Source organism: Lepidochelys kempii, chromosome 5, assembly GCF_965140285.1.
Source record: "Lepidochelys kempii isolate rLepKem1 chromosome 5, rLepKem1.hap1, whole genome shotgun sequence".
Taxonomy (NCBI): Eukaryota; Metazoa; Chordata; order Testudines; family Cheloniidae; genus Lepidochelys; species Lepidochelys kempii.
This window is the reverse complement of record NC_136384.1, coordinates 119570197-119597180: the sequence shown is the minus strand read 5'-3', so window position 1 is coordinate 119597180 and position 26984 is coordinate 119570197. Positions and strand designations below refer to the sequence as shown.

General features: G+C 43.5%; 1 protein-coding gene across 4 annotated transcripts in view; it reads left to right on the top strand.

Annotated features, from left to right (window-relative positions):
• The window catches only part of RIGI (RNA sensor RIG-I), a 56843-nt gene that overhangs the window by 28378 nt on the left and 1481 nt on the right, over positions 1-26984 (top strand). For 3 of the 4 annotated variants that reach the window (XM_078852947.1, XM_073345581.2, XM_073345580.2), the window contains 15 exons: positions 459-637; positions 4426-4576; positions 5213-5344; positions 6332-6439; positions 8572-8725; positions 12108-12366; positions 13050-13212; positions 14391-14492; positions 17158-17315; positions 18824-18959; positions 20084-20232; positions 20406-20496; positions 21261-21431; positions 23120-23271; positions 25489-25635. In XM_078852947.1, the coding sequence (XP_078709073.1) occupies positions 557-637; positions 4426-4576; positions 5213-5344; positions 6332-6439; positions 8572-8725; positions 12108-12366; positions 13050-13212; positions 14391-14492; positions 17158-17315; positions 18824-18959; positions 20084-20232; positions 20406-20496; positions 21261-21431; positions 23120-23271; positions 25489-25635 (2154 nt within the window). In that variant the 5' untranslated portion in view covers positions 459-556. Of the gene's footprint in view, positions 1-458; positions 638-4425; positions 4577-5212; positions 5345-6331; positions 6440-8571; positions 8726-12107; positions 12367-13049; positions 13213-14390; positions 14493-17157; positions 17316-18823; positions 18960-20083; positions 20233-20405; positions 20497-21260; positions 21432-23119; positions 23272-25488; positions 25636-26984 lie in introns of those variants that run through there. The other variant, XM_073345584.2, reaches the window with a different exon arrangement.

Genomic DNA, 26984 nt, shown 5'->3' with positions numbered 1-26984 from the left:
AGGAAGGGCAGAAGATGGGGAAGAGGCTAGAAACAAGGAGAAGAGAGGGGCCGTAGCAGAAGTTGGATGGGAGAGGGGCATGAGCAGCGATAGGAGCTGTGGTGATGGCAGAACATCCTGAGCGAGGCCCAGGTCCTGTGGGGGAAAATAAGACAGCATCAGACTGTATACATACCAGGGGGTTGAGTTAAGGTTGTACAGGCAGTATTAATGTTGGTATTTCCTAACTTTTCTTGCTTGACATTGCAGTCTTAAAACTTCTTTAAGATAGGGTGCCTTTTCTGGGGGTGTGGGGGTGTGGTTTTTTTTTTATGGAGCAGTAAGGGTAACCCAACCCCCTTTTCAAAATGTGTTTGCAGTTCACCCAGTAGCTCTTAGACAGTCCTGGGTCAAAATATCTGTTTTAATTAAAAGCGGTGTTTGCTGGTGTAATTTGCCCCATCCCTTTTGTCTTGAAGGTTACACTGGTCTGAGAGAAGCAATTGAAAACTGGGATTTCCAAAAACTTGAAAGCCTGGAAGTACATCGACAGCTGCTGAAACGTATAGAAGCTACGATGAGAGAAATTGATGCAGAACAGATAATTCCTTTCTTAAACACTTGTCTCATAGACCGAGAATGTGAAGAGATTCTGCAGGTATCATTTCAAAATCAAAATTGCAACTTGATTTGCAGAGTTTACAGTTCTATGATTGTGTAGCCCTGACTGTGGCTTCAGATATGTTTGTATAATATAGAAACTAGGGATGTCAAACGATTAAAAAAAATTAAATTGTTAAACAATAATATAACTTTTTTATTATAAATATTTGTGGATGTTTTCTAAATTTTCAGATATATTGGTTTCAGTTACAACACAGAATACAAAGTGTACAGTGGTCACTTTATATTTTTATTACAAATGTTTGCACTGTAAAGATGAACAAAAGAAAGTGGTTTTTCAGTTCACCTCATACAAGTACTGTAATGCAATCTCTTTATTGTGAAAGTACAACTTACAAATGTAGAATTTTATTTTTGTTTTTTATATAACTGCACTCAATGTAAAACTTGAGTCTACAAGTCCACTCAGTCCTCCTCCTTGTTCAGCCAATTATTTATGTTTATGGGAGATAATACTGCCCACTTCTTATTTACAATGTCACCTGAATCTGGGAACAGGCGTTCTCATGACACTACTGTAGCTGGCATTGCAAGGTATTTACGTGACTGACAGGCAAAACATTTTAATGCCTTATCCTGCTTTGACCACCATTTCACTGTAGGCTTTGTACTGTGTTGTAATTGAAATCAATATATTTGAAAATGTAGAAAACATATAAATATTTTTGCATTTTTTAAATTTAAATTGGCATTCTATTGTTTAACAGTGCGATTAAAATGGCAATTAATCACACTTAATTTTTTAATCAAGTTAATTTGTTTTGGGTTAATCGCTTTAGTTAACCGCGATTAATTGACAGCCCAGATAGAAACAGGAACATGTGGTTTCTATTTATTTCTATAAAAAAGAAGCTTACAAGAAGTGGAAGGTTGGACATATGACCAGGGAAGAGTATAAAAATATTGCTCGGGCATGTAGGAATGATATCAGGAGGGCCAAATAGCACCTGGAGCTGCAGCTAGCAAGAGATGTCAAGAGTAACAAGAAGGGTTTCTTCAGGTATGTTGGCAACAAGAAGAAAGCCAAGGAAAGTGTGGGCCCCTTACTGAATGAGGAGGCAACCTAGTGACAGAGGATGTGGAAAAAGCTAATGTACTCAATGCTTTTTTTGCCTCTGTTTTCACTAACAAGGTCAGCTCCCAGACTGGTGTGCTGGGCATGACAACATGGGGAGTAGATGGCCAGCCCTCTGTGGAGAAAGAGGTGGTTAGGGACTATTTAGAAAAGCTGGACATGCACAAGTCCATGGGGCCGGACGAGTTGCATCCGAGAATGCTAAAGGAATTGGCGGCTGTGATTGCAGAGCCATTGGCCATTATCTTTGAAAACTCGTGGCGAACGGGGGAAGTCCCAGATGACTGGAAAAATGCTAATGTAGTGTCAATCTTTTAAAAAAAAGGGAAGAAGGAGGATCCTGGGAACTACAGGCCAGTCAGCCTCACCTCAGTCCCTGGGAAAATCATGGTGCAGGTCCTCAAGGAATCAATTCGGAAGCACTTAGAGGAGAGGAAAGTGATCAGGAACAGTCAGCATGGATTCACCAAGGGCAAGTCATACCTGACTAATCTAATCGCCTTCTGTGATGAGATTACTGGTTCTGTGGATGAAGGGAAAGCAGTGGATGTGTTGTTTCTTGACTTTAGCAAAGCTTTTGACACGGTCTCCCACAGTATTCTTGTCAGCAAGTTAAAGAAGTATGGGCTGGATGAATGCACTATAAGGTGGGTAGAATGTTGGCTAGATTGTTGGGCTCAACGGGTAGTGATCAATGGCTCCATGTCTAGTTGACAGCCGGTGTCAAGTGGAGTGCCCCAGGGGTCGGTCCTGGGGCCGGTTTTGTTCAATATCTTCATAAATGATCTGGAGGATGGTGTGGATTGCACTCTCAGCAAATTTGCGGATGATACTAAACTAGGAGGAGTGGTAGATACGCTGGAGGGCATAGGATACAGAGGGACCTAGACAAACTGGAGGATTGGGCCAAAAGAAATCTGATGAGGTTCAATAAGGATAAGTGCAGGGTCCTGCACTTAGGACGGAAGAACCCAATGCACAGCTGCAGACTAGGGACCGAATGGCTAGGCAGCAGTTCTGCGGAAAAGGACCTAGGGGTGACAGTGGACGAGAAGCTGGATATGAGCCAGCAGTGTGCCCTTGTTGCCAAGAAGGCCAATGGCATTTTGGGATGTATAAGTAGGGGCATAGCGAGCAGATCGAGGGACGTGATCGTTCTCCTCTATTCGACATTGGTGAGGCCTCATCTGGAGTACTGTGTCCAGTTTTGGGCCCCACACTACAAGAAGGATGTGGCTAAATTGGAGAGAGTCCAGCGAAGGGCAGCAAAAATGATTAGGGGTCTGGAACACATGACTTATGAGGAGAGGCTGAGGGAACTGGGATTGTTTAGTCTGCAGAAGAGAAGAATGAGGGGGGATTTGATAGCTGCTTTCAACTACCTGAGAGGTGGTTCCAGAGAGGATAGTTCTAGACTATTCTCAGTGGTAGAAGAGGACAGGACAAGGAGTAATGGTCTCAAGTTGCAGTGGGGGAGGTTTAGGTTGGATATTAGGAAAAACTTTTTCACTAGGAGGGTGGTGAAACACTGGAATGCGTTACCTAGGGAGGTGGTAGAATCTCCTTCCTTAGAAGTTTTTAAGGTCAGGCTTGACAAAGCCCTGGCTGGGATGATTTAACTGGGGATTGGCCCTGCTTTGAGCAGGGGGTTGGACTAGATGACCTCCTGAGGTCCCTTCCAACCCTGATATTCTATGATTCTGTGATTTCCTTCTGATTAGAAAAATAGGCAGTGACATGTCCATAGATATGACTGCAAGTGGGACCTGACTGTTGCATCAGGTCACAAAAAAATTATTTATCTGCAGGATAACTGGCTGTAGCCAGTACTATCAGTTGCCCACTTTTATCAGCACAAGATTGAATCATAGGATTTTAAATGAAAAATATATACTGTATGTAAAAGAGGAAACCAATTTGCTATGCCTTTCTGTCAATCTAGACCATCTTAAGAGTTATGAAAATGGATCTTACAGGATTGTTCATGTTCCCATCAGTGAATAAAAGGGTTTGAAATGCAAGTTGTAATTTCTAATATGTGGATTTTGGTTAATATTAAATGTGCTTGTTTCTAGATAAAGGCCCAGTCCTGCAAACACTTATGCACTAGAGAAGCTTCTCTTCCCAAAGAGCTCTCGAGAACGGGGAGCCATTCTGTCACTCCTCTTCAGTGTGTGTGTGGGTGCATTAATGTGGCCAAAAGGATAGAGCAGAGAGTCACAAAGCTGATATAGACCTTTAGTGGGATACAGATGTGTTGTAGTAATGCTATTTAAGAGAGAAAAATGAAGCTCTTAAAGCGGATTAAGTTACACTTTGCTAGACAATTCAAAATTACAGCTTCAATTGGGCCTGCTATGGTAATTAGTATCCCCTCTTTACAGACTGTGGAACTGAGGAACAGAAAGCTGTCCTAGACCTCCATCCTGCAAACACCTAAGCACATACGTAACTATACAGTTGCAACTAGTCCAGTGGAGTGCAGTGGGGCTGTCTGTGCGTGTAAAGCTAGGCACGTGCTTAAGTGTTTACAGGATCAGAACCGTGGTGTGCTCTACAGTTATGTAGCTGCACAACAGAACTTTAAAGAGCTTTCCCCTGTAAAGTCTCAACAATGGTTCTCTTTTGAATGGCACACTTTTTGATATTTTGGAAGCAGTCACAAACTTTGCTTGTGCATTACGCAGGTCAGAGAACTGAAAGGCAGAATGGCTGGTGCAGTAAAGCTCATTGAATGCCTTTCTAGGTCAGACAAGGAAAACTGGCCCAAAACCTTTCATCTAGCTCTAGAACGAGCAGGATATGACCCAGCAAGCAAACTGTGGAATATGAAAGAAGGTAATATGCAAATTATTTTTACCATATTCTGTGCTTAAGGTTCTGCTGTTGTACCTGACATGAATCGTCTTCAGGAAGATGAGATTACCTTAAAGGGACACTGAGCTTGATTCTTTTCTTTTTTTTCTTTTTTCTTTTTTTAATTGACTCGGTTAAAAAATGTGTTCTGGGAAACAACCCTGTATTTTTTTTTTTTTTTTTTTTTTTTGGTTACAGCTAAATTAATGATAGTTCTATGAGAAAACTGCTCCAAAACGCAAAATATAGGGGGAGCAAGGAATATTTAGCATGTGCCCTCAAACTAGTCAGAAATAAATTGTGGACTGGTACAAGGAGGAAGAGGAGGTTGAATAGGCTGCACTTTTATGAGTGTGTGGCACTTCTAAAATCATGGGTCTCCACAGTCATTTGTCTACCTTGAGCCCAGTCTGGACAAGGCATTTTATTTTTACCTCGTAGACATTAAGGCCAGAAGGGACCATCATGATCATCTAGTCTGACCTCCTCCACTGCCAGTAAACAACTTTCTTTCCCAATAAGATTCAGCATTGTGGGAGAACCACTTTCCTGACCTGTCAAACGTATGACATTTAAAGTGGAAAAGATGGCTTAGATGCTTGCCTTGCTGTTGTTCAGATAATGATAAAGAGATGGATGTTGAGATGATGGAGGACCAGAATGGGAACAGTAGTGCCTTGGACATAAATATACAGTATTCCGAAGAAGCAGAAGTTCACAACTTCAGTGAAAGTCCGTGTTCTCCTTCAGGTAATATTCAGCAGCTTAACACTCTTCTAAACATTAGAACTGTGCAATCTTTTGCACTTTTAAAATCTGTGTGTGGTGTCCTTAAAATGGCTCAAAAGAAGATAATTGTAGAAAATAGAGCCTTCTGCATTGAGTTTCCTACTTCCTGGTTTAATTGTTTAACTTCGCTGTTTGCTGCTAAAAATGCCCAGTGCCTTGGGCATGACACGCATCATGTGCTGCCCCTTGTTTACCATATACGCTTACCGGAAATCTGGTGTTTCAGAGGAGCACCCTTATGAAGGGGTTAAAATAGCGGAACTCAATCCAGGGCTCTCCTCTGATTTGAGTAAGTCACCACATGGCTTAACTGGTAATTTAGATAAACATTAGCATATCGATCTGTGCCCTGACTGGAACAAAGCTAAGGGAGCCCTAAAATACTGCTTGTTTTCTTAACTGTTTTGACAGATGTTGATTTGTGTTATCACTAGCTGTTGGTCACAAAACAATAACTAGTAACTCTGACAGAGCAGCTCTTCAGTTTTTAAAGGCTGGGAGCTCCTGGATTAAAGAGAACATTGAAAGGTGTAGGAGTTGGTAGACCAGAAAGAGATTAAAAGAAGACCTATTCCAACTGTATGTAGTGTTCATACAATCTGTTTTGGGGAGACACGGTCAGACATCTTTATCAGGTGCTATGCTTCCTGGTGTGAAAAGGTGGGTCAAGGTAAGATCAGTGTTGACTCTGCCAGCAAAGAGTTTGAAATGAGTTCATCTGAGGGAGAACAAACGGGCTTTACAAAATGCCAGCTTGTAACACACAAACCACTTAAAGTTCCAGTCTGGTACACGGTCGGTTATAAAATCTTTTCCCTCACGGGTGCTACTCATGTAATTTTAGATCATAACCATATATAGGAGATAATGTATTCTAACCAAACCATTATATAATGGATCATGTTCTTCACCACAGCATATATTGAGCTTTGCTTATTTATGTTCTAGAAGTTTCTCAACAACCTACTTATGGACCAAAGAAGCCTAGATGTTATCAGATGGAGCTTGCCCGGCCTGCTGTCAGTGGGAAAAATACAATCATATGTGCTCCTACTGGTAAGAACACGTCTATACCCAGTGTTGAGGTTTTTATGTTGAGAAGTGCTCTCTTTATTTTGCTGTGTGGTGTGAGAGGGGATGGCTAAGTCAGGGGGAGGGGTGAAGAAAGTCTGGAGGAGGGGGATGGACACCACAACTTTGTCTGTTTAGGACAAAGATTTGTCACATTCTCCCATCAACCTTTTATTTAAAAGCAAACTACCCATTAAGTTTTTAATCCACAGTGATTATAGAGGAGCCCTGAGGACTCACTAGTTATGGTCATGCAGAGACAGTGGGTGAGGTTCTGTGGCCTGCAACATGCAGGACGTCAAAATAGATGCTCATGATGGTCCCTTCTGACCTTAAAGTCTATGGCATTTACAGCAGAACTAAAATCCCTCTCTTTTGCACTTTGATGTTTGAATGTTCCCTCTGAAATTTCCAAACTAGCCCTTCATGGGCCAATTACATTTTCCATAATGTTTGTATGGTGCAACATTTGCTAACTTTCACAGAGAAAAGGTTTAAAATTGAGACCTTAGAAATGTATCTCAAGACTCTGCTGGAGATTTTCTGTCTAAGTAAAGAGCTGCAGTCTCTACAAACTCCGGACCTCAGGGACATTTTCATGTCAGCTCAGGAACAGGTCAATGTTAAACTTTAACCATAAAACAGCTATTCCCCTTCTGCAAAGAGTAGCTGACTGGGCAGTCAACTTTCACTGGCTACTTCCCTGAGATGCTGCCAGCCTGAATCACCAACTTCATTCCTCACAGCGGCTTTGGCTGGAAGAGGGGCTGTGGAAGGAGAAACTAAGGTGTATGGGAAGGGTGAGCAGGACTGTGTGGGGAGACTTGCAGATGAAGATACCATGGAAGCCGATATGCAGCAGTGACCTGATCCAAAGCTGATTGAAGTCAATGGAAAGACTCGTGTTGACAAGCTCAGATCAGGTTCTCCCTGTTGTGAACCTCCTATCATCTAGCACAAGTCTGGCTGAGGGACTGGACCCCCCACCTCACATACCCCCACAATCCTGAAGAATCATGATGTCCCTCCCATGTATCTCTGCTCATGTAACTGTTTTAAAAAAGAATGCAGTGGGGGGGAAAGCTGTGGGAGGACAAAGGAGGACCCTGGAGCAAGCCAGACTGTGCACTGGGAGTGGTATAAGCATGAGTGAGGGTCGTATAGAAGGAGTGCAGCAATACATGGCTTAAGGAGAAGAAGTGGGCTTCAAGGGAGGGGAGGGGGGAATAGAGAACATTGGATCTGTGTGGGGCACATAAGAGTTAATGCAGCATGGATAAGGTAGCATAGAGGCCCTTGTGTCAGGAAGTATTTGTGTGGTCTTTGTGCTCTAATTCCCATATATAGTGACACTTTTTGTATTCCTAAAATAAACTCTGTATGCAGCAGTACACAAATTAGTTACAAAAAGGTTGATATTCTGGCTTAAAGGAAAAGTTGGGAAAACAACAAGCAAAATTTAATGGACCTGAAACAGCTGTAATCTAATGAGGAACATCTCTGGATTTTACTTTTTTTCCCTCCCTTCTCTCTCCTTTTTTAATTTTATTTTAAAGTGTTTTGACATAAGCACTGCTCTAGAGAAACAAGCTTTTCATGCATTGGGGAGTTAACTCAAAACACAGTTGTGGGAGGTAATTCTTAAGAAGGTATCCATAACATTATTTAGAATGCTTCCTTGTTTATCAGTAGCAATCATAGCAAAGCCATAAGAAACTGAAGTGAAATGAAACAATCAGGGTTTGTGAAACAGAAGAGCACAAAATTGGTAGGGAATTTGCATCCCTTTAAACAAATAAAGCCAGTACCCTCTGAATGAGAGTTGTCATTCTCCCCTTAATCCGTTGCTTTTTGTCAAAGGACTGTCATCATATATGGTAGATAAGTAGCCTTCTGTACTACTGAGTCTGTTTCAGTACCAAGATCATGAAATAGAGAGTGATGCTAAGTATCCTGGATTCCCAACTCCATTCTAATCTCCATTCCTGCAGTGAGCTTAATGTAAGAACATGGGCTTGCCCACAAGGAGCCTTAAATTGTTACAGCTGCACTTGGGGGGAGGGAATATTCCAGCTTTTTGTTACTAATTCTTTGTTTTCATGCTTGATGTTTAAAAGGATCTGGGAAAACCTTTGTGGCACTTCTGATTTGTGACAATCATTTCCAAAACATGCCCAAGGAACAGAAAGGGAAGATTGTCTTTCTAGCAACTAAAGTTCCAGTATATGAACAACAGAAAAAAGTCTTCACGCAACACTTTGAAAGAACCAGGTAGGTACAAGTCCACACATGTAGTCTTCAGGTTTCTTCACTTCAGAGTTCCAAACCATAGAAACCATAGGTTCCTTTACATCCTCAAGATCCTAAATTTTTTGTTACACCATTTCAGCACTGTGTGTCTCAATACAGTTCTGGTAAAAAGTGTGGCCCAAACTCAGAAGATGAAAATACATCCAATCAAAAAGTGACCAAACTGACTTTGAGGTGTAATTGAAGCCTGCCTCTGAAAAGCAGCTACTTAGGTGCATCAGTATAGAGCCCTTGTATGGATGTATAACTTTCATTTAGGTTTAAAGGAGCTAATTGACATGCATCAGCAGGTAAGCTTCTCAGTGCTAAGTTCAGGAAGTGTTTTCTCTTTCTTTTCTTATAGCCTAGATCTTTGGCTTTCAGATACATAGGGGGTGGGATAGGTTTTCTGAATACAGTCCACTTCATGAGCAAAGAATGGTGGTTGAATGGATGATGCTGATTAAAAAATCCACTGTCCTAAACCAAACATGTTTCAGTTGGGGGAGTTGCAGGTGCTCAGGACCTCTGAAAATGTGGTCACCTATTTAGAGGCCTGACCCAAAGCCCATAGGAATCAATAGACTCTAATTGACCTTAATGGGCTTTCAGACCCTGGGTATCTAACTTAAGGCACTCACAATTGAAGATTTTGGGCCTGAGTGCATCTGTCTTATCAAATATCACTATCTTACTTGATCCCCTAGGAGATCTTGCCCTATCTTCTGGCTTTTCCTGCTCTATAGGTGTATGAATGTGAACATACTTTGTATTAACAACAAGGAGTCCAGTGGCACTTTAAAGACTAAGATTTATTTGAGCATAAGCTTTCGTGGGTAAAAACCCCACTTCAGATGCATGGAGTGAAAATTACAGATGCAGACATAAATATACTGACCCATGAAGAGAAGGGAGTTAGAATCATAGAATCATAGAATATCAGGGTTGGAAGGGACCCCAGAAGGTCATCTAGTCCAATCCCCTGCTCAAAGCAGGACCAATTCCCAGTTAAATAATCCCAGCCAGGGCTTTGTCAAGCCTGACCTTAAAAACCTTTAAGGAAGGAGATTCTACCACCTTCCTAGGTAACGCATTCCAGTGTTTCACCACCCTCTTAGTGAAAAAGTTTTTTTCCTAATATCCAATCTAAACCTCCCCCACTGCAACTTGAGACCATTACTCCTCGTTCTGTCATCTGCTACCATTGAGAACAGTCTAGAGCCATCCTCTTTGGAACCCCCTTTCAGGTAGTTGAAAGCAGCTATCAAATCCCCCCTCATTCTTCTCTTCTGTAGGCTAAACAATCCCAGCTCCCTCAGCCTCTCCTCATAACTCATGTGTTCCAGTCCCCTAATCATTTTTGTTGCCCTTCGCTGGACTCTCTCCAATTTATCCACATCCTTCTTGAAGTGTGGGGCCCAGAACTGGACACAGTACTCCAGATGAGGCCTCACCAATGTCGAATAGAGGGGAACGATCATGTCCCTCGATCTGCTCGCTATGCCCCTACTTATACATCCCAAAGTGCCATTGGCCTTCTTGGCAACAAGGGCACACTGCTGACTCATATCCAGCTTCTCGTCCACTGTCACCCCTAGGTCCTTTTCCGCAGAACTGCTGCCTACCCATTCGGTCCCTAGTCTGTAGCTGTGCATTGGGTTTTTCCGTCCTAAGTGCAGGACCCTGCACTTATCCTTATTGAACCTCATCAGATTCCTTTTGGCCCAATCTTCCAATTGGTCTAGGTCCTTCTGTATCCTATCCCTCCCCTCCAGCGTATCTACCACTCCTCCCAGTTTAGTATCATCCGCAAATTTGCTGAGAGTGCAATCCACACCATCCTCCAGATCATTTATGAAGATATTGAATAAAACCGGCCCCAGGACCGACCATTGGGGCACTCCACTTGATACCGGCTGCCAACTAGACATGGAGCCATTGATCACTACCCGTTGAGCCCGACAATCTAGCCAGCTTTCTACCCACCTTATAGTGCATTCATCCAGCCCATACTTCCTTAACTTGCTGACAAGAATACTATGGGAGACCGTGTCAAAAGCTTTGCTAAAGTCAAGAAACAATACATCCACTGCTTTCCCTTCATCCACAGAACCAGTAATCTCATCATAAAAGGCGATTAGATTAGTCAGGCATGACCTTCCCTTGGTGAATCCATGCTGGCTGTTCCTGATCACTTTCCTCTCATGCAAGTGCTTCAGGATTGATTCTTTGAGGACCTGCTCCATGATTTTTCCAGGGACTGAGGTGAGGCTGACTGGCCTGTAGTTCCCAGGATCTTCCTTCTTCCCTTTTTTAAAGATTGGCACTACATTAGCCTTTTTCCAGTCATCCGGGACTTCCCCGGTTCGCCACGAGTTTTCAAAGATAATGGCCAGTGGCTCTGCAATCACAGCCGCCAATTCCTTCAGCACTCTCGGATGCAACTCGTCCGGCCCCATGGACTTGTGCACGTCCAGCTTTTCTAAATAGTACCTAACAGCCTCTATCTCCACAGAGGGCTGGCCATCTCTTCTGCATTTTGTGATGCCCAGCGCAGCAGTCTGGGAGCTGACCTTGTTAGTGAAAACAGAGGCAAAAAAAGCATTGAGTACATTAGCTTTTTCCACATCCTCTGTCACTAGGTTGCCTCCTTCATTCAGTAAGGGGCCCACACTTTCCTTGGCTTTCTTCTTGTTGGCAACATACCTGAAGAAACCCTTCTTGTTACTCTTGACATCTCTCGCTAGCTGCAGCTCCAGGTGCGATTTGGCCCTCCTGATTTCATTCCTACATGCCCGAGCAATATTTTTATACTCTTTCCTGGTCATATGTCCAACCTTTCACTTCTTGTAAGCTTCTTTTTTATGTTTAAGTTACCTATAACAGATTTGAAAGTAGCTATACTTGAACAAAAAAACTTCAGAAACAGACTTCAAAGAGAAACAGCAGAACTAAAATTCATTTGCAAATTTAACACCATTAATTTGGGCTTGAATAGGGACTGGGAGTGGCTGGCTCATTACAAAAGCAGCTTTGCCTCTTGAATTGACACCTCCTCATCTATTATTGGGAGTGGACTACATCTACCCTAATAGAATTGGCCCTGTCGGCACTGGTTCTCCACTTTGGGGTAACTCCCTTCTCTTCGTGTGTCATATATTTATGTCTGCATCTGTAATTTTCACTCCATGCATCTGAAGAAGTGGGGTTTTTACCCACGAAATCTTGTGCTCAAATAAATTTGTTAGTCTTTAAGGTGCCATCGGACTCCTTGTTTTTGTGGATACAGACTAACACAGCTACCCCCTGATACTTGTCACCATACTCTGTATTAATGTCACAACACATGTCTTTTCTCTCCCAGGTACAAAGTTGCAGGGATTTCTGGGGAAACGGCTGGGGATGTCTCTTCAGCAAGCATTATTGAAGGGAATGATATCATTGTCTTGACACCTCAGATCCTTGTGAATAGCCTCAAAGAAGGAACCATTTCTTCCCTTGCCATTTTCACTTTGATTATAATTGATGAGTGCCACAACACCATTGGGAATCACCCCTATAATGTGTTAATGACCAGCTACTTGAACCTTAAATTTGACTCCGCTGTGAAACAGCTGCCTCAGGTAAGGCCCAATCTAGGGGTGGGAGCATTTGAAAAACATGATACAGTTGAACCAGGACTGCCAGCTGAGGTTATGTTAGCTATGCTTTTGATCTTTATCCATTTTTCCTACAAACCCCACCTTGCTTCAAATGTTAACCCTGTGTTTCACGTGGAGGCTTCTGGCTCAGCCACTTTACGAACAGCTGTCTCCTTTTAGTTAGCAAGATGAGACCTAATCTTTTTAACTCCAGACTGTATTCTGATGAAGGGCTCATGGGAGGAAAGCCTATATTACAACATATAATCCTTGATTTCCTCCTCCAGGACAGAAGCACAAGATTTGGGCCACAATGATTCAATTGTGACTTAATATTTTATAGCCTCTAAAAAGTACATAAGGCTCTGTGTTGTCTTTAGAAGCAAAATTGACTATGAATGAGCCAGAATTGAAGTTTCTCCTAGCACTGGTGCAAGACTGGCAAGAACCTCTTGATCTTGAGAAGAATGCTGGGGATGGAGGAGAACAGAATGTAGTGGATCTTGCTAGCTTTTTATTCAAAATATCAATGCCAGTGTTCTTGATTTCTCCCACCTCTGCCTTCTCTTTACTAATAGGGAAGATCACTCAGGGGACTGTCATGTTACTGGCTGCTTCTTTTTAATGACATGCATGTAACTAATTTTGTATGTGAATGTGCTCAGATTGTTGGCTTAACAGCCTCTGTCGGCGTGGGCAGTGCCAAGACCCTCGAGGAGACGAAAGAATACATCTGTACCCTCTGCGCCTGTCTCGACATACAAGTCCTATCTACCATCAGAGAGAACACACAGGAACTGGAGGAGATTGTATACAGGCCCAAAAAATGTAAATGTTTCAGTAGGAGTGTATCACTGCTTAGGTCCTGGGTTAGTCTAGTGTCTGAGAACAGACTTAACTGCATCCCCATTCAGGACAGCACTTCAATCAAATGCTCCAAATGAAGCAGCATGTGCTTGAGTCCTGTTAACTTCAATGTAACTAAGCCCACACTTTAAAAAAAACAAACCAAAAAAAAAGTGTTTACCAATATTGCCTGGGATGGCTCATTTGTACGGAAGCATGACTGTTAAATTCCAAGACACAATCCTGTCTGCCTCCTGGGTGGTCGCTAAGAGTGGGCAGAGGAAGAGCACAAAAGGAGCTGTCCCCAGTGTACATGGCCTGAGGGAGGGCTAGATAGAATGGCAGTCTGTGTGCTCCTCCGAGTGCTAGGGCAGAGAAGTCTTACTCCCCAAAGGTGGCTGGACTGTGGATCCGTGTCCCTCATAGACCTAACCCATGGATCTGACCGGCCGCATGCCAGGGAGTGATCTGTATGCCATGGGTGCTCTGCCTCTGCATGCCCAAGCCTTTTAGGAAGTGGTGTGCTTCCTGAGACCAAACATCTCCCAATGCTCCCTGTAGGGCTGTGTGACTGCACTGTGCTCCCAAGAAGCTCCTAGTCGAGTCCCTAGGAAATGCTGCTGTGTGACTGTGTGGTAACCAAGCCTTTACGGAGAGTTGCATGAAAGGAAATGAAGGAAGAGGAATGGACTGAAACACATTAGCTGGATGTTAGATGGGAATTTTCTAGAGCTGACGGGCTCTGTTTCCCCCCCATCATTTCCTAGGTTTGCTTTTTGCAGGTAGTATTTGCAGTGAGGTATTGGTCAAGTAACATAATAGTACAGTATGAATAGTAAACCTGAAATGACGAAAGTCCATTCTTTCTGCACTGATCTTGCCCAAAGAATTTTGCTTGTGTAGACCTAGGGATTCTCTTTCTGTGCATGTATAACTCTGACAATAAAGGCATATCTAGGTCAGACTTGGCCCTTCCAAGGATCAAAGACACAACCAGAACAGATATTAGCAAAGAACGGCCATGCCCGCTGTTCTTCGGTCCAGGCTCCACGTAACAGTTTCTCATGTTGTTTGATCGAGGGCCTGGGAATGTTTTAGTTAATCAGCTTTGGTTTGTGATTTATTGCTAATCACTTCATGGTTCCTTCTCGTGACTCTAGCTTTCAGACTAGTCGGGAAGCGCCCCCAGAACCACTTTATGGACATTATCTCCGTCCTGATGTCTGAGACTGAGGCCCTGGCAAGCAAGGTTTACCCAATAGGTAAGATTACACAGAATGCAGAGCAGTGGGAGAGAACTGGGGATTCATTCTTAGACTATATCAATAATGAACTCCTCTTAAAAAGAAAAGGAGTACTTGTGGCACCTTAGAGACTAACCAATTTATTTGAGCATGAGCTTTCGTGAGCTACAGCTCACTTCATCGGATGCATACCGTGGAAACTGCAGCAGACTTTATATACACACAGAGAACATGAAACAATACCTCCTCCCACCCCACTGTCCTGCTGGTAATAGCTTATCTAAAGTGATCATCAAGTTGGGCCATTTCCAGCACAAATCCAGGTTTTCTCACCCTCCACCCCCCCCCCCCCCACACACACACAAACTCACTCTCCTGCTGGTAATAGCCCATCCAAAGTGACAACTCTCTACACAATGTGCATGATAATCAAGGTGGGCCATTTCCTGCACAAATCCAGGTTCTCTCACCTCCTCACCCCCCTCCAAAAACACACACACACAAACTCACTATCCTGCTGGTAATAGCTCATCCAAAGTGACCACTCTCCCTACAATGTGCATGGTAATCAAGGTGGGCCATGTCCAGCACAAATCCAGGCTTTCTCATCTCCCCCCCCCCCCCTTCTCACCCCTCCTCTTACTTATTGCAGCAGCATAAAGCTTCAAAGCTTCCTTCCCCTTTTTATTTTAGATTTCTTTTCCTTCCATTTTCTCTTTTCTACTATCTTAGATGAAATAGGTTACACATGGAAAACAAGCTTTTTGCTTATCCTTCAAATTGTTTTAATTTGTAATGTCACCAATCATTTGACATGCCATGAAACCAGATTGCTTAGTCTGTCAAATAATTTGAAGTAAAAATACCAGAGCTGCCTTTAAAATGCAGTGAGGTGGTTTTTTTTGTTTTTCCTACAGAAAATGTCCTGGTATGTGGTGTTTCTCCAGATGTTTCATATAAAACGAGACTATGCTAAAGGATCACATAATGAGGCCTTAGGCATATTTCATCTTGACTATTGCAGCATCTTCTTTTCCTGTCTCTGTGCTTCATCTCCCTCCCCCCCTCCCCCCCCAACCTCTCCAGCCTCTCTCAAACTGCAGCTGAAACTTATCTTCCTCTCCAGCTACTCTGACATACACATGGTCTCTTCTGCTCCTTGAGTTCAGTCACTGGCTTCCTGTGTGAATTAAGTTCAGCCTCTTTGTCCTTTGAGGTGCCATATGGCACTGTCCTTCCTACATTTTACCTCCTGTGCTGCTTCTCCCTATTGTTACCTTGGACTTCTCTTCCTAATTACCTATCTTAAATGTTTCTGTCCCCCACTTACTGTCACATATGAGCACTGCATAATCTTCAGTGTATCATGACGACCCTTGTGAAGATAAATTTTACAGAGAGACTGTCAGAGAATGAACCAGGGTGGGGTAGCGACGGAGGCTGCTGTCTGTAGGACCCCAGACTCATTTGTTGCAGAATTTGGAAGGTGTGTGGTGAATGAGGCAGGGGATGGCAGGACTAGAGGGTGGATTCATAGCTGAGAGAGTTGAATGCCACGCTAGAGAATTGGATTCTGTGCCTGCCTCTGCCAGAGTTCCTGTTTGATGCTGGGCAAATAACTTAAACTTTTCACACGTGGCCTTGAATTGTGTGTTCCTTCTTACCTGGGTGCCCAGCTTGAGTCATCGGGGTTTGATTTACAGAAGCGCTGAGTGCTCACTGCTGCAAATGACGTCCGGGAGAGCTCCGGTCTGAATAGACAGTGCTACAAAGTGCGAAGTATTCTGAAAAATCAGGTCCTAGGAGTCTTGGGCTATGTCTACACTGCGCACCTTAAAACAATATGGCTGTGTTGCTGCAGCCATGCCATTGTAAGGTGTGCGGTGTAGCTGCTCTTTATCGCCGGGAGAGAGCTCTCCCAGTGCCAAAGCCACGCCCAGCAAGGGGTGGTAGCTTGTTCAGCAGGAGCCTCGCTCTCGTGCCAATGAAGTACTGTCCACACCAGTGCTTTTCATTGTGAACGCTTTCGTCGTTCAGGGGTTGAACCCCTGAGCAACGCAAGTTTTAAAGATGGAAGCACCAGTGTAGACGTAGCCTTGAGTTGGGTAACCAAAAGACGTGGCTATTTGTGCCATTGATCTCTGACTCAGTTCCCCACGTGTAAAATGGGGATACCGTCCCCACACCACACAGGAGAGTTGTGAAGTTAAACTAAGTGTTTGCAAAGCACTTGGATACTATAGTGATGAGCTCAATAGAAAAACCCAGGAGGAAATTAAGGCTCTGTCTAATTTAGCAACTTCTGTCGATATAACTGCATTGCTCAGGGGATTGGAAAATCCACCTTATGACACAGACCACACATTGAGCAATGAGGATAACATTAAATACTGACTAGCTCCTCCATCAGTGAACACTATCCATCCTGTGCACTGAATGAGGCAAAGGTCCTATGGAGAAAATAGGATGTGGTGATGTAATTAAAGCCTGTGACATAATGGGCATACACAAAGGGGCTGAACTAATGTTGCAAAGGTTTAAATTCTGGCATTTCCTAACTTCTGAGTGCTTGACTATGCAACCTCTGTGCTCTTTTAATATTTATGTAGAGTGCCCTGTATCTTGTTTGGGCTGCTTTAGTTAGCTGCTAAATAAGATGTGTTGATGCCTGTTTCTGCACCAGATGCATTGTCCCACATTAAGAGTAAACGTTTCGGAACGCAATGCTATGAACAGTGGATCGTTGACACTCAGAAGAAGTGCAGAATGTTGCAACTGCCAGATAAGAAAGAAGAGAGCAGGATTTGTAGAGCTCTTTTTATTTACACTGAACACTTACGGGTAAGTGAATGCCCTCTCCTGTTGCATGTAGAGAGGGATCAGTCCTGTTCACAGCAGTGCAGGTGCCTCCAATTGGAAGTAGAATAGGACCCTACACAGTTCCCAGATTTCTGGGTGCTCTTATCTTTGTAGTAATTATGGGATGATGCAATGGGCCAGATTCTCAGCAGTACAGATTGGCAGAGCTCCACTCGCTTTCCTGCAGAAGGCAGGCAAAAGACCTTGAGCCAGATACTCAGCAGTGTAAATTGGAACAGCTCCACTAAAGCCAAAGAGCTATATCCATTTACACCAGCTATGGATCTGATTCAAGGTCTTGATTGAATTCTTTGTGCTCCAGGGTAACGTGTGAAGGACTGGAGCACACTGGGGAAACCTGCAGCCTGTGGCTAATTGCCTGTGGCACCTGGGAACTGGGAATTGTCAACTTTCTTATAAAATGTTACTTTTATTTTGTATATTGTCTTTCATACAAAACAGTTTGCAAAGTTATATTAAGATCTATGGGTCGAATGGGTGGAATACATTCTAAGAAATGTAATGTGGAATGAATGATCAAATAGTTTAAGGGCTTTAGAATATTGCAGAAATTGAAGATTGGGGGATAGAACTTCAAACATTTTGAAAATAAACCTTCCTCAAGGCATAAGAATATAAATTACAGGGTGATTACTAACAGTGGCATTTGTCTCACAAAGGCTTACATCCCTGATGGACTTTAAGCAGCTCAATAACTACACTGAACTCAACCCTGAAACACGTGTAAACCCTGTATGATCAGGGCCGCAATTCCTATCTGGCTTACATTCAAACAGAGGTTTGAGTAATCAGTTTGAGATTGGAATCAGGCTTCAGAAATTCAAATTGGAAAATAAATTAGTGGATTTTTCTCAGTCTATTTTAGCGGAAAGTGTAAACTTATACTTGTTTGAAAGGAGCAAACACATTTTTAGCGCCTCACATCTGAGCTGTAGCCTGGATGTTTACTAAAAACTGAACTGTTCAGAGGATACTGCTTGCAGTCACTGTTTTTTCGTGTGCTACTGTAGAAGTAACAAGTATTTCAAATGCAGAAGCTTATCTTAGCCCTGGTCTACACTGGGGTGGGGGGAATCGATCTAAGTTACGCAATTTCAGGTATGTGAATAACATAGCTGAAGTCGACGTACTTAGATCGACTTACCGCGGTGTCTTCACTGCGGTGAGTCGACTGCTGCCGCTCCCCCGTCAACTCCACCCGCGCCTCTTGCGGTGCTGGAGTACAGGAGTTGACAGAGCGCTCGGGGGTCGATTTATCGCGCCTAGACTAGATGCAATAAATCTATCCCTGCTGGATCAATCGCTGCCTGCCGATCGATCTGGCGGGTAGTGTAGATGTACCCTTAGTAAAATTCACTGGTGGTTTTTGTTTTTGTTTTTTGTTGTTGTTTTGTGTTTTTCTCTCCCCCTTACTGATAAGCATTTGGCCTGAAAAATGAGTGTTTTAAAAATATATTCTCTCTAAACAGAAATACAATGACGCCCTCATCATCAACGAAGATGCACGGACTCAGGATGCGTTAGCCTACTTGACTGAATTTTTCAATGACATTAGAAGTGGAGGGTTTGATGAGATAGATCAACAGTTAACAGTGAACTTTGAAGGTACTTCATGCAGCCTCTCTGAAAGGTGCAAGTACCGGGGGGGGGGAGGAATTATTTAAGGTGGTCCAACTTGCTGCTTTTACTTGTATCCATGTTTAGAGGCTGTAACAGTTGGGGTCCAGACCTTCCAAGCCAGTTGTTTGCATGAAACCAGCTTTGGGTACCCATCTGTTGTCCAGCCCAGGAAAAGACCTTTAAAGTTAATGGAAAGTCATTGAGCCTTTCCCTGTGCTCCCAGTGTACAAATGTCCTGGCTCATCAGTGGGGACTGAACTCAGGACCTTCAGTGCTAAGACCATGAGCTTCTACCCCGTGAGCTAAAGAAGTAATAACCTTAGCTGTCAGCTGTTGTAGACTCTTATTCTCTTATGTGGGTCAGTCGCTATCAGATAAAGACTCACTCTCCTGTGTGTTACACAGAATTGGGAGCCGGGGGACTAAAGGGGATCAGGAGCGCTAGCAACTTCAGAGGGAGGGGCACATGTTGTGCTTTGTGCTACTTGGGCTCATGCTACCCCAGCACTCCTGCAGGTATTACAGCAATGCCTCTCGGGGGCTGCAATGAGCTGTGGTTTAATGCCACAGGATAGCCCTGAATTTGGAGAACAGCTGATTAAGAAATCAAGTGTACTAAATTAGGCTCTGATCCTGCAACTGATTGTGCAGACTAATTCCCATTGGGGATTCACATGGATGCAGGGTCTGCCTGTACAGAGCCAACTGAAGAATCATGACTTTGGGGCTTGTCTACATGGCAAGCTAGGGCACTGTAGAGTCACAGCCTCGCTGGCCACTCGCTAAGCCCTCAAGTCAGTCAAGAGCCAGCAGAATCAATATTTGTCTTTAAAATAGCTTTTTTTTTTTTTTTTTTTTTAAAAAGGCAATTTTCTGGTTTAGATGCCTGCTCAGGGGGTATGCTGCTGTGATTTCTGCTTTAAAATGCAAATGATTCAAAAATATCTCCATATAAAACTTTTGTTTTTTAAGAAAACAGTTGAGAATTTTTAAAGAAGTTAGTCCAGGGAAAGTCACTTGACATTTGGCTGCTAGATGTGGGTCAGAATGCTGTTTGCTGGAATGGATGATGCCAACTGCAATCTGAGGAGGTCAACGTTTTCTTCCAGCTAAACAACAGGAACTGAGAGAGGCCTCAGAAGATGAACTGAATGAGAATCCCAAACTGGAGGAGCTCACTTTCATCCTGAATGAAGAATACCGCCTGAAGCCAGAGACCCGCACCCTTCTCTTTGTTACCACAAGAGCTCTAGTATCTGTAAGACCTTCTCTCTCCAACACTACTAAAAAGGGGCAACTAGAAAATAAATATAGGGTAGCATGCTTAGCAGCCAGCCTGGTCTGCGCTTATTGCATATGCCAGGACTCCTTGCATCCTTTTCTGTGACCAAGAGTTCGGAAAGGATTACTAATGGGTGTTTTACTTTACAGGCTTTGAAGAAATGGATTTATGAAAATCCTACACTCAGCTACCTAAAACCAGATATGTTGATGGGGCGTAGCAAAAGAAACCAGCAAACAGGTATGGGAGTTTGCCCTGAGGAAGTAAGTTATGTCATGTCATGTGTTCCCAGACCACTTAAATTATTGCATCATCTCTGTAGTCAATCTCCATGTTCCAGGACAAGCCAACAAGCAAATGCCCAAACCACTACTACAATTCCTTCATCAATATTAGGGAGGGATACGAAACGTACAGGAGATCTTACCACATCTAGACGGACTCCTGCTTTTCCTGCTAGAACCTCTGGTTAAAACGCTAGGTGCATTAGCAACAATGCTCTGCTATGCAGTGCTGCTAGATAATTTTAAAAAAATCTCTCGTCCTCTCTACTCGGAGCAATGCAGTGGGTGTTCCCTGCCTCATTTGTGGCTCACTCAGTTTCCCTGTGTTCGGAGGTACATATGTTTTAAAAACTTGACTGCACCAAACAGAATAAATCTGACTTATTTTGCGAATATCTTAGTTTGTTTTAAATAGCAGGGAACAGGCTCTCATTAAAACAAACCATTTTTAAAAGGACAACTTCAAACACTTGGAAGTGTAAAATGTTGTTTGCCAAAGTGATGCAGTGTGACACCCTACATGAGTCCCTCTTTGTTAGATATTGTGCAGCTTTTTAGTCCTCAAACAGTCAGCTGTGTATCCTGATTTGAGGCATTTCTTTCAGTCTGCGAGCAAACAGACTGACTTTCGGTACTGACTGCACGGTTAAGATGTGTATTATTTGATTTAGGAACTTTTCAGCATCTGACTGTGCATTGTATTCTGACTTTATATTGTAGGTATGACACTCTCAAATCAAAAGGGCGTACTGGACTCGTTCAAAACCAACAGTGACAGTAAGATACTAATAACTACAGCTGTTGCTGATGAAGGGATTGATATTGCTCAGTGCAACCTGGTTCTCCTCTATGAATACTCTGGCAATGTCACCAAAATGATCCAAGTCCGAGGTATGGGTCACTGGAGCTTAAGAAACTATAATCATGTGACCATGGTATAGGTCTAGAAAACACCCCAGTCAGCCCCTCTGACTGGCTGTTCTGTTTACTTTTGGCTTCGTGTGTTTATCTTACTCGTCTCTGCCTCTGAGTGCTTTCAGATGAATGAAGGGTCAGGACAAGTCTTGATATCTATTTGTCATAGGACGGAAGAGCCATTGATTAGATTCGTGTGTGAGAGTAGATTATACACATCACACAATGATGCTACACTTTCAAGGAACATCTCTTAAGCATGCATTTGTGCAAGCAAGTAAATAGAAATATGCACAGAAGAAGAATTTAACTGCAAGTGCAGTTGAAACTCTGCAAAACATGCCCCCATGGAGAATTCAGAAGAAACTCCATTAATGGCGTCTCGCATAGTTGCTTGGCCCTTCTACACAGTTGTTTGCATATGGGCACAATCTGTCCTTAAACTTGTGTAACACAGTGCCCTCAGGTGGATTATGGGAAGTGTGGCCTGAACCTGGGACTCCTGCATTTAAAAACAAGTTTCTACTCATAAACCATTATGTAGTCCAGCCACTGGAGGGGGATAGAGGGCCCTACTCTAAATGGGGGTTACACTTTCACCTACAAAAGGGAAAAAGGTCATAAAATTACCTAGCCCTTTTAAAAGTTCCTCTGCAAAATTTAATTCTGTGAGCTGAGCATGTAGTCAGGCTATGAAATTCAATATTGGTGTGAAATGGTTATTTTACTCATTTGAAATAGACCTTTCATTGAGTGAGCCCCTGGCTTTTGGGGTTTATAATCACACTCAATGTCATGGTTTTATTGTTACTTATTTTTGTATTAAATTACCTCAAAATTAAACTTAAAGTGGTGAAGGAAAAAGATCTCTCTTGCTACAAGTGCTGTTGTAAATACCTGAAAAAAGTTGGGCAGATTAACTCCACTTAAAATAATTTTTGGAACTCAAACTAAATGTGAGTAATGGTTGGTTCTAACAAAACCTCCTTTTTAAAAGCATAGGATAACATGGGAATCCTATGAATTATTATTATTATTATTAGTTTGTATCACGGTAGAGCCAGACTCCAGTTGAGATCAGGGCTGCATTATGCTAGGCATTGAAAAAATACATAGTGAAGAGACCATCCTTCCCCTAATGGTATTTCCTACTGTCACCTATGAGTTTTCATTTTGGTGGTAATCCAACAACGGGACAGATAACTAATGGATGTTCATCTCTGTCTTGTTCTTCAACTAGCCATATGGATTTTTCTCAAAGAAACCACTGAGACAATATACAGTGGTGCTGGCCACAAAATATCTGAGCTAATCACCCCGAAGGCCTCATGTGCCAATGTGTAACACAGTACAGACAGAGAACACATACAACATAGGGTGGGGTCTTTGTAACTTCAAAACTTCATAGAATGTGTGTGTCTTTGGATGCTTGCTTGGATTAAGAGGGTCTGAGCCCAGTGAATTTTAATTGGGAGGCTTTTCTAAGCATATGTAGTTGCCGCAGCTTGGGAGTGGGTAAGGGACACATGAGGAACCATGCAGAAGCATAATGTTTCCAATGTCTCCATGCCTGCATTGAGACCCAGGCTTTGTGGCACAGCTGGTCTGCTGTTTTGCTCTGGTCTCTATAGACAGTTATAAAAGGGCTTCCTGTCACCTCCCAGGTCGTGGAAGGGCAAAAGATAGCAAGTGCATCCTTGTGACAAGCAAAAGCGAAGTGGCTGAGAATGAGAGAAATAATATCTATAAGGAGGAGATGATGAACAAAGCCATTGAGCAGCTGCAGGAGTGGGATGAGGAAAAGTTCGCAAGGAAGGTGAGTCCACTCGCTGCCATTCTGCATGTTCTAGATCAGAGACAGACCCTAAACTGGCCACCGTCACAGGGCTCTCTCAGCTGCACCGAGTATTCACTCAGGGTGGAATTCACCCTGTGCACAGACAAAGCACGAGGCCTGTGCACCACTTGAGGCCTTTGCTGAACCTGTGAACTGGGAGCCAATGGGAGGGGTAAATTTCCCCCTGTGTGTGCTAATCCATTGTGTTGCTGTGTGCTGTTTCACCCCCATGGTAGCTGTGGAGCATTAGTGGTCAAATGGGTGTTATAGCGACCTATTTGCATAGCAATATATGAACACTTATTTTGCAGTTGTTCAGTACAGTAAATTATCATATCTGCATGGGGCTGTGGGTAGCCCATTAGCATTGAAGAAATTTCTGAGGGCTTGGCTACACTTGCAAGTTAGAGCGCATTAAAGCAGCCCCAGGTGCCCTAACTCCCGACCTGTCCACACTGGCAAGGCACGTAGAGTGCCTGGATGCTACAGCTGGAGTGTTCCTGGTAATACACTTCTCGTGGGGGTGGAACGCTTGCTGTGCCCCGGCTGAAATGCCTTGATGTCAGTGTGAACGAGGTATTGCATTACTGAGCTCTGATCAGTCTCCGGAAACATCCCATAATCCTCTTAAATCAAGTGGCAACTTGCTGTAGGAGTTCAGATATCCCCTTTCAAAGCTCAGTTTCTGACAGCCAGCTGCTTATCTGCTCCAGGACAAAGCAACCATTAGTGTGGAATGGAGGTGGGTGGACGGGGGTGTGTGTGTGTGTGTGTGAGAGAGAGAGAGTGAGTGCAAGGTGGGGACTGGGGGGTCTGCTGCTGTCTGAACTTACAAGACCACATGCTGACATGCTGTCAGCCCCCAAAAACCCATACGCAAAACACACTCCCTGTCACACTCCTCCCTCCCCCTCCCCCTTTTGAAAAGCATGTTGCTGCCACTTGCATGCTGGGATAGCTACCACAATGCTCTGCGCGCTCTGGCATTGCAAGAGTTGCTAATGTGGCCACGCCAGGGCACTTGAATCTGACAGTGTGAACACACGGCAGTGCCTTCCCTGCTGCGGTCTCTGAAGGCTGGTTTAACTCCCAGGGCTCTACATCTGCAAGTGTAGCCATGCCCTGAGTTGATGACAGAAACCAGTTTAAGCCCAAGTAGTTCATTGTGTCCACACTGGGTATTCTGATTCATGTTCTGAACCATTCCAGATTTGCTCTGGGTCTACACTAGCAATGTCCTGTTTGTAGCCTTTGGCTACTGATTTCACAGCTCCCTGAAGCCGTGGATTCTGGAAGATTTCAAAGGGCCACTGGTGAGCAGGTGGGGAGTATAGGAGGATGGCTCTTTGAATGATGTTTAGGCTGCTGGCAGCCTAGTCCAGACAATATTTGTCACGCACATACTCCCAGCATATTTGTAAAGCCCGTGGTTTATCTCCTACATCTTAGAACTGAAAAAGTCTCCCGTGTGGAGAATGTCAGAGAGATGCTGTCCTTCATGCATACTGTCCCAGTAGTGGTGTCTGACTCCAGCAAAGAGTCTGGCCCAATCAGCAAAGCTCTATCCACTTCAATGCCAAAATTAACTTTGACCACTGTTTAACGGCAGTGACTGCAGAGATGAAAAGCAGTCGGTGTCTAACATTGGCCAGGATCTGGGCCTAGGAGAGAGTATTGCATTGTAGTGAGCACCCTGAGGCTCTGACATAACAAATATGCCCTGAGCGTGCTCAGAAGTGAGTGGTGGCGTGTGGGTTTTTTCCTTCTTCCCCTGATGCTCTTCACTCGTCAGCCATCTGACCATCTTAGACAGGTGCTGGCTTCATATTTCTACTAAAAAGGGACTTTGTTCAAGAATTGGATGTCAGGCTGCCCATCACAGATGTATTTTCCACTTCTACCACAATTCTTATGCATGGGGATAACTGGAGTTGGCAATTCTGAAAATAGGTGTGGTGCCCTTTGGGGAGTTATTAGACCTGAGAGACTGAGTCACATTTTCATAGGAAATAGCAGAAAGGAGCTTGAATTCCACCATGACCACCATTTTCAGGACCAGGTCTACAACTGGTGTAAATCAGCATAGCTCCATTGACTTCACTGGAGCTACGTGGATCAACATCAGCTGAGCATCTGGCCCTCAGTGTTTCTCTGAAGATCATAATATCCATTTGTTTCTAATGCTTTGTTTTTTAGATAAATGACCTGCAAAACAAGGAAAAGACCATGCGAGATTCCAGAAAGAGAGGGAGAACACAAAAGCCCCTGGGGGGCAATAGAAAATTGCTCTGTGGGAAGTGCAAAGCAGATGCCTGTAATACAGAAGACATCAGGGTTATAGAGGTAAGCGTATAGCTTAGGAATCTGTGAATGTTATGCTGTGCAAATAGTTTACCAGCTGAGTCTTACCAGTCCAATTTCAGTGTTACATTTGGTGTGGAAGTTTAAAATGACCAGTTTGATGCAGAATGGGACATAAGAACTTTAGTAACAGATCACACCTGTGATCCATCCTGTGGACAGTATCAAATATTTCAATGAAAGGTGTGAGAATCAGTGTAGTGTACAATCATGGAACAACTGCCTGTAGGAGAAATTTCTTCCTAAGTCCAGGCTGTTACCATTTAACTTACACTCATAAACAGTGATTTGATTTTTTTTATCCTACATAATGTATGTTTATCCTCAAGCATGATCCATTGGTTGGTAAATGTATACAAACAGGAAATATCCATACCTAAACAAACCACCCATCTTTATAACCACACATGTTCATATTATACAGCTGCAATATACATGGTACCTGGATACTTAATGTAACTGGCTGTTCACTTTCCACCCACAGGTTACTTTCTTCTGAATCTTTTTTGCTGCAGGTTAGCACTGAGTGAATTTCCAGTGGTTGGTTTATGCATGGTGCAGGGGGAAAAATAAGTTAGCTGCATTACCTTTCAGTTTCATTAGCTGCCCCCTTTGTTTTTATATCATGACAGAGGCTGTATAGGAGTGCGCTATTTACTTTCTCTATGCCATCCAATATTTTTTATAGCCCTCTCACGGTGCTTTCATATTCATCTCACTAAAACAGTTGTGATCTTCTCAATCACTCCTCCTATGGAAGTCTCTCTAGCCTTCAAACAACTTTCATTACCCAGAGCTGAACCCTTTCTTGCTGCTCTGCATCTCTGATGAAGGGAGCAGGGCCCAGCATTCCCGGGGAAGGCGTATCCTTGCTTTACGGAGCAGCACTATCCTTTTAGGGTTATTTTTCCTTCTCATTTCTTAGGTGGTGCAATGTTTTTTGCTTTTTTTAGAACTGCTGCTGTGCATCATTCACATGTTCTCATTGGGCTGTCTAGGGTGACCCAAGGGTCTTAGTCATGCTCTGCTCCCACCCACTGATGGTGGGAAAGTCAGCTGGGCAGCTCTGCAATTGGAGAGCCTTTTCCTTGAGCCAGGAAATCTAAGCATTGATGTTGGGGTTTCCCATGCCTGGGGTATTTCATGTGCTGCAAACAGGTGGTTTCCAAGCAGTGGGGAGACTGGCAGAGCACAGCTAGGTGATCTCCTGCTCCCTGTTTTAAACAAACTCCCTACACCTGAATTGACCTCTCTGGAGTTTCCATCCAGCTCCCCAGTGAGACAGTAACCGACCTTAGGGACTATGGAACACAGTCCTCTTAAAATCATTT